Below are 14,182 nucleotides of genomic sequence, written 5' to 3'. Positions count from 1 at the left end.
GCCTCAATTCTTCCGGGATGCCCCAACTTCCTCCTACTAATAAGCAGATTTGAACCTTTGGTCGAGGGTCTCGTAAACATCGTCCCAACTTCCGCGTATGCACTGCCTACAACTATCTTTGGACACCACCTACAGCCATTTTTGCACCAATGGCAGAATATTACCACCAACAAGTGGGTTCTAGAGGTCATCACAACTGGGTATTCTATCCCCTTCCTCTCCTTACCTCCCACCCACCCACCCTCCCCTTCCCTCTTCAGGGACACCTCTCACGAGTCACACCTCCAGCAAGAAGTACATCATCTCCTTCACCTGAGTGCTATCGAACTTGTGCCCGAATGCCACAAGGGGAAAGGGTTCTACTCCCCTTATTTCTTAACAGAAAAGAAAACTGGAGGATGGCGACTGATCCTCGACCTCAAGAGGCTCAACAAATTTGTCAAAAAGCAAAAGTTCAAGATGGTTACTCTCACCACCATAATTCCAGCCCTGGAGCAGGGTGATTGGTTTTCAGCCCTCAGCCTACAAGACGCCTACTTTCACGTCATTATCCACCCGGCCCACAGACGTTTTCTTCGTTTTACCCTCGGCTCAACGCATTTCCAATACAGAGTTCTACCATTCAGCCTTTCCACTGCTCCTCGAGTTTTCTCCAAGCTCCTAGCAGTAGTCACTGCCTACCTCAGGAAAAAAGGAGTCATAATATTCCCTTACCTCAACGATTGCCTCCTGAAGGCCTCCACGTTCGACAAGGTCCTCCGCTTCACATGAATCACCATCGAGTGCTTGCAGTCCCTGGGCCTGCAAATAAATGAAAGCAAATCCACATTAGGTCCTACCCAGCAGCTGGAGTTTATAGGAACGAGCCTCGACTCCACAACCAGACTGGCATCTCTCCCACCCGACCAATTCAATACCATAAAACTGCTGGCTACAAGACTTTGCAATGGCCCCGGGTCACCACCCGAGACTGCCTCCAACTACTAGGGCACATGTCCTCATGCACGTTCGTGGTCCAGAACGCACGTCTCCACATGAGATGCTTCCAAGCTTGGCTGGCCATGGTTTACAAACCAAACGTGCACTCACTAAACAAACAATTGGCCATACCTTACCGAGTCAAAGACTCTCTCATATGGTGGACAGTCCCCTACAACCTCTGTTCTGGAGTCCCCTTCCTCCAGACCCCCCCAACTCTGGTGATGGCGACCGATGCATCCCTCACGGGTTGGGGGGCTCACATCTCTCACCAAACAGTCCATGGGCTATGGTCTCATTCCGAGACCTCCCTGCACATAAACGTTCTAGAACCTCGAGCTATACGGAATGCCTGCCACTGCTTCCTTCCACTAATCAAGGATCAGCATGTACGCATAATGACAGACAACATTGCCTGCATGTTCTACGTAAACAGACAAGGAGGGGCTCGTTCCCACTCTCTTTGCTCAGAGGCCATAAAACTCTGGAATTGGTGCCTTGCGAACCACATCCACATATCAGCTGCTCATCTCCCAGGGGTGATGAACACCACTGCCGACGAGTTAAGAAGACGTTTCCCTTCGGAGCACGAATGGGAGATAGATACGGGAATCATTTACAACATATTTCGAACTTGGGGTCACCCAACCATAGGTCTCTTCGCAACCGCGAAAAACAAGAAATGCCTCAATTTCTGCTCCAGGGCGGGACTGGGCAAACAATCCCTCGGAGACACATTCATGATCTCATGTCCCCAGGACTTAGCTTATGCATTTCCCCCAATACCATTCATCAACAGGGTCCTCATAAAGATACAGAAAGATCTTGCCAGGGTGATCTTGATGGCCAAGACAACCGTGGTTCCCTTTCCTCACCAGAATGTCAATTCAACCACCGATCTCCCTGCCTCTCATCCCAAACCTCTTTTCACAGCAACACGGCTGGCTTCTTCACCCCAATCTCTCCATGCTTCATCTCAAAGCCTGGTACCTGCATGGTTCTCCCAACAAGAACTAGACTGTTCCGACCAAGTTCAGAGGGTACTTCTACACAGCAGAACACAATCCACCCATATTACCTATCTCCGAAAGTGGAAACGATTCACAAAATGGTGCTCAACTAAACAACTGTCTCCTACTTCGGCAACTCTTCCCTGCATACTCGACTATCTATTGGACATTAAGCAATCCTGCCTTTCCTTCAGCTCCATCAGAATCCACTTAGCTGCCATCACAACCTTTCATGGTACAGTTGACAATACCTCGGTCTTCGCTCATCCCATCACCAAGCGTTTCCTGAAGAGACTCCAAACCCTATATCCAGACATTAAACCACCTACCCCTCCATGGGATCTTCACCTAGTATTGTCCTGTTTAACTCATCAACCCTTTGAGCCCTTAGCCACCTGCTCCCTCTTGCACCTCTCGATGAAAACAGCCTTTTTGGTGGCCATTACCTCCGCCAGATGGGCAGGCAAGATAGCAGCCCTTATGGCAGATCCACCATATACACTCTTCTTCAAGGACAAAGTTACTCTATGCCTACACCCAAAATTCCTTCCAAAAGTTCACGCTTCATTTCACATCAATGAACCAATACATCTACCAACTTTCTTTCCAAAACCACATGCAAACTCCTTCAAAGCCACAATGCACACACTTGATGTGCTCAGGGCCTTATCCTTCTATTTGGACAGAACCAAACCCTTCAGAAATTCTCCTAGACTCTTTGTCTCCATCGCGGAGCACTCCAAAGGCATGGCTATCTCTACCCAGAGACTTTCGAACTGGATCTCCAATTGCATACGACTCTGCTATCAGATAAAAAACGTTACATCTCCAGCATTGATCAGAACACATTCCACTAGATCTGTATCTACCTCTGTAGCCTTCTTACGTAAAGTACCATTGTCTGACATTTGTGGAGCAGCCACTTGGTCCTTCTAGCACACATTTGTCAAACACTATGCCCTTACTCAGGGCCCTGTCTCTGACACTTGATTAGGCAGGGCAGTATTATCTACTGCATTCCTGCCAGACTCGAAGTCCCTACCTCCTTGAGATACACTGCTTCGAAGTCACCTAGAGTGGAGCACCCACAGGGACATCTCTTGAAGAAGAAGAGGAGGTTACTCACCTTGTGCAGTAACTGACATTCTTCGAGATGAGTGTCCCTGTGGGTGCTCCACTACCCACCCTCCTCCCCTCTACTTCGGAGTTGGAGTAGCCTCCATTGTAGAGAAGGAACTGAGGGAACCAGCTGCACATGCTCACTAGAGGTATACTCAGAGCGGGGGCCAGGCTCTGAGCATGTGTGGCTGCTACGAGTACTGCTGCAGAAATCTCCGATCAAAGGCGCAGGAGCGCACCGACACCTCGAGTGGAGCACCCACAGGGACACTCATCTCGAAGAACGTCAGTTACTGCACAAAGTGAGTAACCTCCTCTTCTGTCAAATTTACTTGACTGTTTTTATTTTTGGACATATTTTTCTTTCTCCTGAAATTTGGTTTCTTCCCATTGGGTCCAAATTTCTCAAAAAGACACATATTAAAAGGTTAGGACTCAAATTTTCTAAAAATTGCCTCAGATTTTGAGGGTCCAAGATCTGATATTCAGAGTTTCTGAGTGCTGACAGCTCTGAGTTGAGTTGAATTAGAGTTGGAGATGGTATTCATAAATTACACCTTAAATGTTTAGAGTTGGGCACTGAAAATTAGACGTCACTTTTGAAAACATGGGCCTAAATGATCTGTCTCTGGTAGTCTTGTTTTATAATCCCCTATAGCAGGGAAATGCTTTTCATGTATGTGTCTAGACTAGGGGTCGGCAGCCTTTCAGAAGTGGTGTGCCAAGTCTTCATTTATTCCCTCTAATTTAAGGTTTCATCTGCCAGTAATACATTTTAACATTTTTAGAAGGTCTCTTTCTATAAGTCTATAATATGTAACTAAACTATTGTGTGTAAAGTAAATAAGGTTTTTAAAATGTTTAAGAAGCTTCATTTAAAATTAAATTAAAATGCAGAACTCCCCGGACCAATGGCCAGGACACGGGCAGTGTGAGTGCCACTGAAAATCAGCTCATGTGCCTCCTTTTGCACGCATGCCAGAGGTTGCCTACCCCTGGTCTAGACTGATGGTGCGTCTTGAATGCTGAATCAAATTTCAGGTGCTAGGAAAAGTCTAGACCCCCTATTTTATCAACAGGAAATTCTAAATGTGTTGACAAAGACATCACTGGAACAGAAAATATGTGAGACGTGCTGAAAATCACACAGCATTTCTCAATGGACAGAGACCATAGTGCAGGCGAAACACAGAGGCTAGTGATACAATATCTAATATTTTCTCAGAAAGCTTTGGTAGGTTTGTTAGTTACTCAGATGCATTTTTACCAACATGGAGATGGCTTTCACCATCACTGGAAAAGAAAACAAGTCTATTTCCTGTGTCTGTTAAATTTATCTGAGTCTTTGAAAGAGCAAAGTCTTCTATTTGCAGAAGCACCCAAGTGTCTTAGAAGCCTAAGTCCCGTTTTCAAAAATGACGTGAACACCTAGGCTACTAAATGCTTAATGTCCTTTTCATGTAGCTACCACATCTATTCCTTTAATATATAGTTATTCCTATTAGAGGCTGCACAGTATACGTTTTACAGGGAATTAATCCTGACAAATCCATTAGGGGCATGGGATATTTAAGGATTTGAGACCAGATTTTTAAAGGTATTTAGGTACCTAAAGAGACAGTCAGGCACCTACTGGGATTTTTTTTTTAAAGGACTTATGCACCAAGCACCCATTAATTTCAAGTATCTTTACAAATCTAGTCTCAAGCCCTTAAATATACCCTATACACAGTGGATTTGTCAGGGTAGCTGCACAATCTTCCCAATTCCTGTTCATCTACCCAACTTTCCACAGGTTGACAGCCCATGAAGTCATTTAATGTTACCTGTAGGCTGAATCAAGTACAGAGCTAATTTTCATGGAACTTTAATAAATACTAATTTTTGAGAGCCTCCACTGACCTATATCTGCAAACATGGTATTATAATTCTCTATCACTAAATTTTCTGAAAGCGGAGATTGTTTCTTGCCATCCTGGCTACAGTTATCCACATTTCATAGTTTTCCAAAGGACATGAATATTTATTTAAAAAGGATAAGTTAGCTATTTGAATTACAATAGCTTCTTGTGTTTTTCCTTAACAAATATTCAAAAACAATACAGAAAAGGCATTGGTAGTGAATTAGTCTGCTATATATTCCTTGATTTGGTCTCACTGACCATGTAAATTAACTGATTGCATCTGGAAAAATCACATTTGATTTGCAAAACATGATTATCTATCAGAATAATATAAATATTTGTAAATCTCACTTAAATTTAATTTGCTTTCAGACAGACAACTGACAAATGAAGCAGAGATCCCTGTCATTTGTTTGTAAGAATATATGGGACCTTTCTGGATAAAAATCACATTGGACCAAATTTTGCAATCTTTACTTAAGTAATATTTACTCATGCATGTAAATCCTACTGAAATCAGTTCTACCGACCTTGAAAGGGTTGCAGAAATGAGTCCTGTACATTTATTATTTATTATTATTATTTGTTTATTATTTGTATTACCATAGCAGCTAGGAGCCCTGCTCATGAACCAGGACTCCATTGTTCTAGGTGCTGTACTAACACAAAACAATAAAATGTTGGGTAGTAGTAGAAAGTGATTATTCAAACACTTTTCCTTAACGAATAGCTGAGTATACAGTTATGGCAGAAGAAAAAATAAGTGTTTATATTGAAAACTGTTTATTCAATACTTTCACAAGAGCAATAACATCAGAAAGATACATGTTATCTATTTTCATTTTGTAAATGCTGTTAAAACAACTAACTTTATTTTTCCAGAATGCCAGTTGATGGTACTTTTAGATCTGGTGCAGTCAAATCAGAGTTTCCAACGACTGGCAAAGCTTGATACACTCAAAAGGTAGAATAAATCTTATTGTATCCTGCAGATAGTCACAGTGTCTCATTTTTTGTCTTTCAAAGCAAATTTAAAATTGTCTCTTGTGCTTCTGAAAGTGGGGTGGACTCAGATCTGAGTTTGGAGTGGGGAGTTTGGCCACTTTCCTCCATGATCCTACAGAAGCCTTTTTCACAGGTGCTGCATTGTATCAGGGCTCCACAGATGATGAGAGGACAGATCAAGGCTGTAGGGAGACTGAGTTTGGGGGGGACAGAAACCTTCCCCACTGTCTTCTGAATTCAGGATTTTTAAATTAAGCTACTCCTCTACCCCGATATAACGCTGTCCTCGGGAGCAAAAAAATCTTACCGCATTATAGGTGAAACTGCGTTATATCAAACTTGCTTTGATCCACCGGAGTGTGCAGCCCCATCCCACCTGGAGCTCTGCTTTACCGCGTTATATCCAAATTCTTGTTATATCGGGTTGCGTTATATCAGGGTAGAGATGTAGTTAAATAGATACAGCCTTTCTAGCATAGAAAGATACTTTAGAGTCCTTCTGAAGGTTTATACAATTAATACTTTGAGACCGAGCCAAGTGTTTATGTTTTGTTGGAATAAATTGTTTTGGGATGCTAATTAACTTCCTTCCAGATGTTTACTATGGCTGATTAAAGGTGTTAACCTTGAAGACAGCTAAGTATCTGCCTTGCATCTAAATTTAAAGAGACAGAGCTCACAAATTTATTGTATATATTGTGACAAAGTTCCTCCTCTACCTTGGTGGGTCCTGCCCTTATTGGCAGATTTGCTCACCTCAGTGATCTCCCCCACAGTCTGGATCAACTCCTTCTTTGTCTGATCAGGAGTTGGGAGGTTTGGGGGGAACCCGGGCCCACCCTCTACTCCGGGTTCCAGCCCAGGGCCCTATGGATTTGCAGCTGTCTATAGTGCCTCTTGTAACAGCTGTGTGACAGCTACACCTCCCTGGGCTACTTCCCAAAGGCCTCCTCCAAACACCTTCTTTATCCTCTCCACAGGACCTTCCTCCTGGTGTCTGATAACGCTTGTACTCCTTAGTCCTCCAGCAGCACACCCTCTCAGTCTCAGCTTCTTGTGTCTCTTGCTCCCAGCTCCTCATACACACTTCCTCTCCTCTGGCTCCCCACATCTGACTGGAGAGAGCTCCTTTTAAAACCCAGGTGCCCTGATTAGCCTGCCTTGATTGGCTGCAGATGTTCTGATCAGCCTGTCTGCCTTAATTGGTTCTAGCAAGTTCCTGACTACTCTAGTGCAGACCCTGCTCTGGTCACTCAGGGAACAGAAAACTACTCACCCAGTGACCAGTATATTTACCCTCTACCAGACTCCTGCTCCCCACTGGCCTGGGTCTGTCACAATATCTAATACAAATTCTTGAGAGATTAAAATACTTTCCACTTTTCTGACTTCACTAATAGGAAATAAAAAGAAAAGTCCCCCTAAAAATATAAAGAGTCATCAGTATCGCATCGCCACATCCACTGAAAGTACCCGTACACCTTGCAAATTAAAATGTGCTGGATGTAAGATTTCTAATACATAAATACACACGCACACAAAGTAACTAAATATTTAAATCCAGGAACTAAGCCTGAATCCCCCTCTTTTATATAAAAACAATTAAGAATGGTCCCTTTATTTCTCAAAGCTTTTTTCCCCAAACACAGTTATTCCCTAAATTAAGTCAAAAGACAATTCCTTAATGTAGGTTTTCCAACTGTGTACGTTTGCAGTCTCATCCTAATAGATTATTGTATTTACCAGCCTGTTGCTGTCATCCTGCATCTCTTAAGTGGGTGATTTATGGCTCTGACTGTGACAGTTCCCTGAAAGTTTAGAATAACTTCAATTAAAAGCTAAATCATATAACTTCGTGTTCCCCCAAGAAATAAATAGCATCCTTCAAAGAGATTATAGAAAACCTTCCCGTTGTTTTATACAAGGATTACCATGAAATGCAGATTGACAAAAAGCTGAATTCCATTTTTAAATTACTACAATTCCAATGCTATAGAATTTCACCTGCAAAAAAAAAAAACCTTATCAAAACTCCAAATCTCCATGTGTTCAACTGCAGCAATTTAATTTAATCCAGCTCCAGGTAGAGAACGTCTTTCCTTGTATATCGTTTCTGAGTCTCCAAACTTTTGCTGGACTCGCTCTAACAGCTTGTTTTCACTGCTAAAGTATCTGCATTTTTTGCTATGGGTAATTAATATATGTGAGCTATGCTGAGGTAAAAACACAGTAAGACCAGGAACTCTAGTTTAACTGCCAGGACAACCTGAAGTGCCTTGTCTTTGCTCTTGTTTTACCTTGAGGTAGCTCGAACATCTTATTACCACAAGGGAAACAAAACACAACTTTTTTAGCAGTAAAGATCTGCCCTATCTCCAAGTATGACAAAGTACAGACATGCATCTCATGTAAGGAGAAATCACTTCTCTTCTTTTTCATCCACCTGAAGGTAACCATTACTGATAACTTAGCATGCCTGTCTCCAAACAACTCAGCTGGATCCTAAAGCCTACTCCACAGCCCCTTATCCACAACTAATGTGCTTTGTCTGCTATTGTTTCCTTTAATTTACTCTATTATCGTTCCATAAACAGTAACATGGCAGTGCACTCTCTGCTAGGTGGGACTTCACACCCTGCAAAGATGAAGTAGAACTTAATATAGTTGTTTATATAGCATTTCCTACTTAATACAAAACATTCCAACACACTGTCACTAAGAATTAAAAATGTATGAGAAAAATGCAGTCCACCATTTACTGATATGTTTTGTATGGTGAAAGTTGAATAAAAATCATTTTTGTCCTCTATATTCAAAAGCACAACACACATCATAATGTTTCACGAAACTTTGTACTTATTTTTATGCATTATATTTATTGATTATATTATTCTTATACTATTGACTGTCTTTAGTCGTCTACATATGTCTGTAGAGAGACCAACAGAGACAGCAATCCTTCTAAGCCTAACTGGTGTTCGTTCCATTATGGCCAACCAGTGGTATACAACCCTGCAAGAGAATGCAGAAAGGCTGGAAATCTTGTCTGAAAGTATGTACTTGTGGCAAATCTTCCCTTAACACATTAGTCCTTAAAATTTTCTGATTCTTTATGTAGAATAGCACAATTCTTATGCTATCCTTTCTGTAGAGTGAGGGCTGAGAGAGAGGCTGTGAATAAGTAGCAGGGATTGGCTGGCTATGTGGGCTTCCTGATCCTTCTTTCTTAAAAACCCTGCTCAGAGCCCTACCTGTCCCACATTAATGGAGAGAGAAGTGTCCTTGAGCTGCCGGACATTAGCAACTATTAACTATTTTGAGAAAATGTTCTGTGATGCCTTCAAAGAGAATGTTAACCTTGTCGTCTTGCTTTAAGAATGTAAAGTGAATGTGAGTGAAGGACGAGCTGCTGGTTATAAATTAAGAGCAAGACTTTTATAGTTAAGAGCAAGGTCTTGAATCATGAGAGCCACAGAGCAATCTGTAGGTTCTGTAAAGGCACAGAAAGGGAAACTACCTGAAAGTTACTTGCACAATCACAGATCTATAACTAACTCCTAGTGATCTGTATCATTTTGATTTGCTCCATTTTTAAAAGCTGAGGCACTGGTCTAAAAAACCCAGGGTTTGTATCTTCTTGTTTTTCAAAATTCTCATTAAAAGTTCATAAAAATGACAGTAGTTCTTTTTAGATTTGTTACAAACTGGAAAAACAACTGGGCAGACCATTCGTGTTCTTCAAAAGTATAAGATTGGAGTGGAAAAGTCACCAACTAGAGGTAAGAAATAGACATCTTTGTATAATGTACAGAAACTGGCCTCTGATATTAACAAAATTAGGTGCTTGTAGTTTAATCATTATTACAATTCTTTGTTGCAATGCAAGAGAGGGAAGATATGGCCACTTCAAGTGGCTCCTGATTTAAGTTGCATTTCTCCCTCAGCTGATTTACTGCAAAACTAAAGTTAAGATTGGAAATAAGTAAGTTTTAAACAAAGGAAGATCAGAAGAATATTGTGGTTTTGGAAAAAAAAATATTTTAAAAGCCTCCACTAACTAGGAGATAGGTATATAGAATTACAACAATTTTTAAAACATTTTGCAGTTGATAGGTACATCCACAGTTTATGGAGGGAGTAGGGGTAAGAGCAGAGGTTCAAAAGTCAGACCTTGTAGACCAATACAAATGCAAGATAGTCAAGGTGAACTAATATCTTAGCGTGTCTAATATGTACTGAATCATAAAGTGTTTTCATCGCCATATAGTCACAATATATATTAGAAACTTATTAATTCAACATAGATTAAAACAAATAAATCTTAATGTCACTTTTCTGGACTATCCAGGACAAGATGTTGATTCTGCTTCATAATCTGGGTCCTAATAAATCACTGCATTATTCTATTTTTATGTTGCTAAAAATCCATTCTATTTAGTCTAATGCTATACATTTTATATCATTTATTACATAATGGCCTGGTCTTCAGAGGTGCTGAGCACCTGCAATTGCCACAGACTGTAGTGGGAGCTGCTGGTGCCAGGAGTCCCTGAAAATTAAGCTTTAATTAGTGCATATGTCATGGGGAATGGATATTTGGAAAATGTCTATAATTTAGTAAGGTACTTTTCAAGTTTAGTTTCTATGGAAAGCTTAATTAATCTTTACATTTTATGAAAACTTCTTCATTTGATTCCAGCAACTTCTGAATTTGGTTTCATTTGACATATGCAGTATGTATTTGTGATAAAGTAAACTGAACTATCTCTGCATGAAGTAAATCTATTATTATATAAAATTACATCCATAAAAATGCAAATTCTCAGTAGGAAGTAATGAATGTGACTCACGCTGTATAGTATTCTCTGCAGTTTCCAGTCTGTATTTAGCAACAATGTACTGTGTGCAGTCATACTGCCTGGGTGTGCTGTCATCCATTAACTAGAGTCAGAGCAGATCAATATGTAAGTCACACCTCCCTGGAAAATACAGTATGATTGGTGATTAAGTTGGTGGCACTCTCCCCTGTGGGTCCCCAATCCTGCAAACAGTTATTCATGTGTTTATCATTAAACACATTAGCACTATGGTCAGTACCACTACACACAAATTTACGTAAGTGTTTGCAGGCAGACGGCCTTAGTTAGTATTGAATTAATGCCATATTCTGTTTAAAGGGGGTGTTTTGCTGGGACTAAGTGCAGTCTAACAGATGAGACCTAAAGGGAAGATCCTGACTACATGTGCTGACATTCAGTGGCAGTTTTTGGAAAAGATAGGGGTATCAAGGCCAGAAATATGATCAAAATCTAATTTGGGTAATTACATTTTGCCTGTGTAAAATTCCCTGTTTGGTAGCTTTATCACAATTAGCCAAAATATTCACCAACATAGTGTAAATACTTCCTATGAAGTCTGACTGGTATAAAATTTAATTTGTGTGACTGGCAGGCAGTGTTAAGAGCATGACAAACATGAAATATACAATACTCATTAATTCTACATTTTGCAGTATGTAGTAAATTACAGTGATATGGCTGCAGATCACGGCAAAATCTCTATAAACACAAAATAAGTTCAGCCTGCTTGGTAGAAGGCAGCCGTAGAAATTCTTCTCTGTATAGGGTAATTTATAGAGGAATTTCCACCTGCTAGCTTGGGGTGGGGGACCCCCACAGGGGCAGTCCTTGACTTATCTGTGTATTGGTTGTTACTAACATAGCATTATAAATTGTATTCCGTTTACAAAGTTGTGTAGAAATTGCCAGAGTTTAATCTGCCAGTAAAGTAAACTACAATAAAATAACTCATTTGTTCTTTTTGAAAAGCCAACAAAATCCTCACTTTGCTGGCTTATTGTAGTAATGATCTGGGATAGTGGGAAGACTAAAATCCTAAGTATTGTCTGAGTTTTCTCTGTTCTATGCTCAAATGTCCCTTGTGTGTATTGATCATCATTTCAATGTAAAACAGAGGAATGCAAAAGATACTTGAATATTTAAGCAAACAGAAGGCAAAAATAGTATTTTGTAAAATATTCTAATAGGTGTAATTGTAAATAATAATTTTTTTGAATATTTTCTAGTGGAAGAGAATTCTAAGAATTCTTCTAGTGATGAAATCGAAAGCCAAATAATTCCTAGTCAGTTGAACCTTCCTGCAATTCAGCCATCGTCTTACAATTGTATATTGTATGGGCTACCCAACATAATTGTTATGTGAACTCATGTCAGGTTTCTATCTGTAAAGAGGAACTCATCTACAGTATACATGATATTGGCCTTACCTTGAAAGCTAGCATTTAGTCAGTCAGCTTAAGTACTTTTTGTGTAGACTAATAAGAATTGAGTTTAAGAATATGCAAAGCGTGTTAGCTAATTTATTTTGTTTTAGATTTGTGTACTGATATTAAAATAGCGAAGATTTTTGTCAGAGCTTTGTGTTATTGAAAGTATGTATTTCTCTGTGCTCTTCTGTTAATTAAAGTCTTTAAAAACAGATCTTGGATTTCTGCTTATGATTATTCCATTATTTACCTTCTGCTTAAAAAAGAGCAAACATACTGTTTTTCACATCACAAAGTTGTGCAATGAGACTCAAAAGTACTTTTTAATTGACTAACTTTCCTTTGAATAATTTGTAATAGCATTGATGAAGTTCTCAAATCTCTACTGTGGTTCACAAAACTCCAGAAAACTCATTCACAATCAGCTACGTTGTGTTAAGCAAAAATAAGGTATATTTTCCACTTCTTTTTTGCATTACTTGCTCTGCATTCACTTACAGTAGTATAAATAATAATTGGATTTTCCAGGGCCGTATAGTACAGTGACCAGATATCCCAATTTTATAGGGACAGTCCTGATATTTGGGGCTTTGTCTTATATAGGCCCTTATTACCCCCACCCCCCACCCCCGTCCCAATTTTTCACACTTGCTATCTGGTCACCCTACTATACACGGGTGTGGGAAGGGAGCTCAGCTTCCTCTACAGCAGCATTCTTCTCTTCCCCTGACTTCACAAAGGGCTCTGTGCGGCACCAAGGATCTCCGGGTTAAGGAAGGAGTACATGGACCCCAACGGCATGACCAGGAAGTACTTGCAGTGTCTCGCCACAAGGTTCATGGAGAATAAAGAATAAAATAGATATAGCAAGTGGCTCTATGAATTTTGCCTATGATTCCCCCACCCCTAACAATGGGGAAGGCCTCCTTGAGCCTCTTACCAGCACTCCTGATGTTGTCACACCTTTATTATATTGCTGACAATGCTTTATGCTATAGTGACAGCATAGAGAACACAAAATTTGGGTACATTCTAAAAAGACAGTGATGTGGTAGCAATTATAGAAGTATTCTATTGTACACTGGAGTTTTCAACAGGTACAAGTCAATAAAATTCCTTTCCCCTATCCTACTTAGTAGATTGTGCCCCATTTTAGGGAACCATGTATATTACTTAACCTTTTCTCTCCTGCATTGGTTTAACATTGAACATCAAAAAAAGCTTGACACCCAGACAGACCATTTAATCTCCATGGAACCTGACTGAAAATTTGACTACCGTATCCTGTTCTGAGGTAATTGATCTTTTTCCTGGTATACTGCAGCAACATGGATAATGTACTGGCCTCCAAAATAAAAAAAATAAAACAAAATTAACTAGCTAACTAATAAGAAAGTATAAATTATGTGTCCTCCACTACCTAAAACAGAGATGTAATATTTAATTGTTAAGTATCAGAGGGGTAGCCATGTTAGTCTGGTTCTGTAAAAGCAGCAAAGAGTCCTGTGGCACCTTATAGACTAACAGACGCTTTGGAGCATGAGCTTTCGTGGGTGAATACCCACTTCCTCAGATGCATCTTTGCTGCTTTTATTTAATTGTTGCAGTCTGCTCATAGATTTCATGGATAATATGGAGAACTACTAAATTAACCAAATTCCGAAACAATTGTAAACACGCCTTATGCTTAGTCAGTCACCGGTGGAAGTTTTAAACAATTTTATAACTTTTTTGGACCAATAGAAATAAATGCAAAATAATTTAGAACTTAGTGAAAATATAAAGCTTTGATCACCATTTCAAACAAAAAAGTTTTGAAATACTCTTTTTTCCCAGCAAGGCAGCCAAGCCTGTTCCCTGTGATAAATTTTTTGTACTCA

At 40.0% G+C, this 14,182-nt stretch overlaps 1 protein-coding gene across 7 annotated transcripts in view; it reads left to right on the top strand.

Annotated features, from left to right (window-relative positions):
* The window catches only part of CFAP46 (cilia and flagella associated protein 46), a 168,717-nt gene extending 156,241 nt beyond the window's left edge, over positions 1 to 12,476 (top strand). For 6 of the 7 annotated variants that reach the window (XM_030570341.1, XM_030570343.1, XM_030570342.1 and 3 more), the window contains 4 exons: positions 5,894 to 5,975; positions 8,932 to 9,068; positions 9,709 to 9,795; positions 12,102 to 12,476. In XM_030570341.1, the coding sequence (XP_030426201.1) occupies positions 5,894 to 5,975; positions 8,932 to 9,068; positions 9,709 to 9,795; positions 12,102 to 12,238 (443 nt within the window). In that variant the 3' untranslated portion in view covers positions 12,239 to 12,476. Of the gene's footprint in view, positions 1 to 5,383; positions 5,470 to 5,893; positions 5,976 to 8,931; positions 9,069 to 9,708; positions 9,796 to 12,101 lie in introns of those variants that run through there. The other variant, XM_030570345.1, reaches the window with a different exon arrangement.
* Positions 12,477 to 14,182: the final 1,706 nt, after the last annotated feature.

Source organism: Gopherus evgoodei, chromosome 7, assembly GCF_007399415.2.
Source record: "Gopherus evgoodei ecotype Sinaloan lineage chromosome 7, rGopEvg1_v1.p, whole genome shotgun sequence".
Classification (NCBI taxonomy): Eukaryota; Metazoa; Chordata; order Testudines; family Testudinidae; genus Gopherus; species Gopherus evgoodei.
Note: the sequence above shows the minus strand (reverse complement) of the source record. Positions and strands in the feature narration are given on the sequence as shown.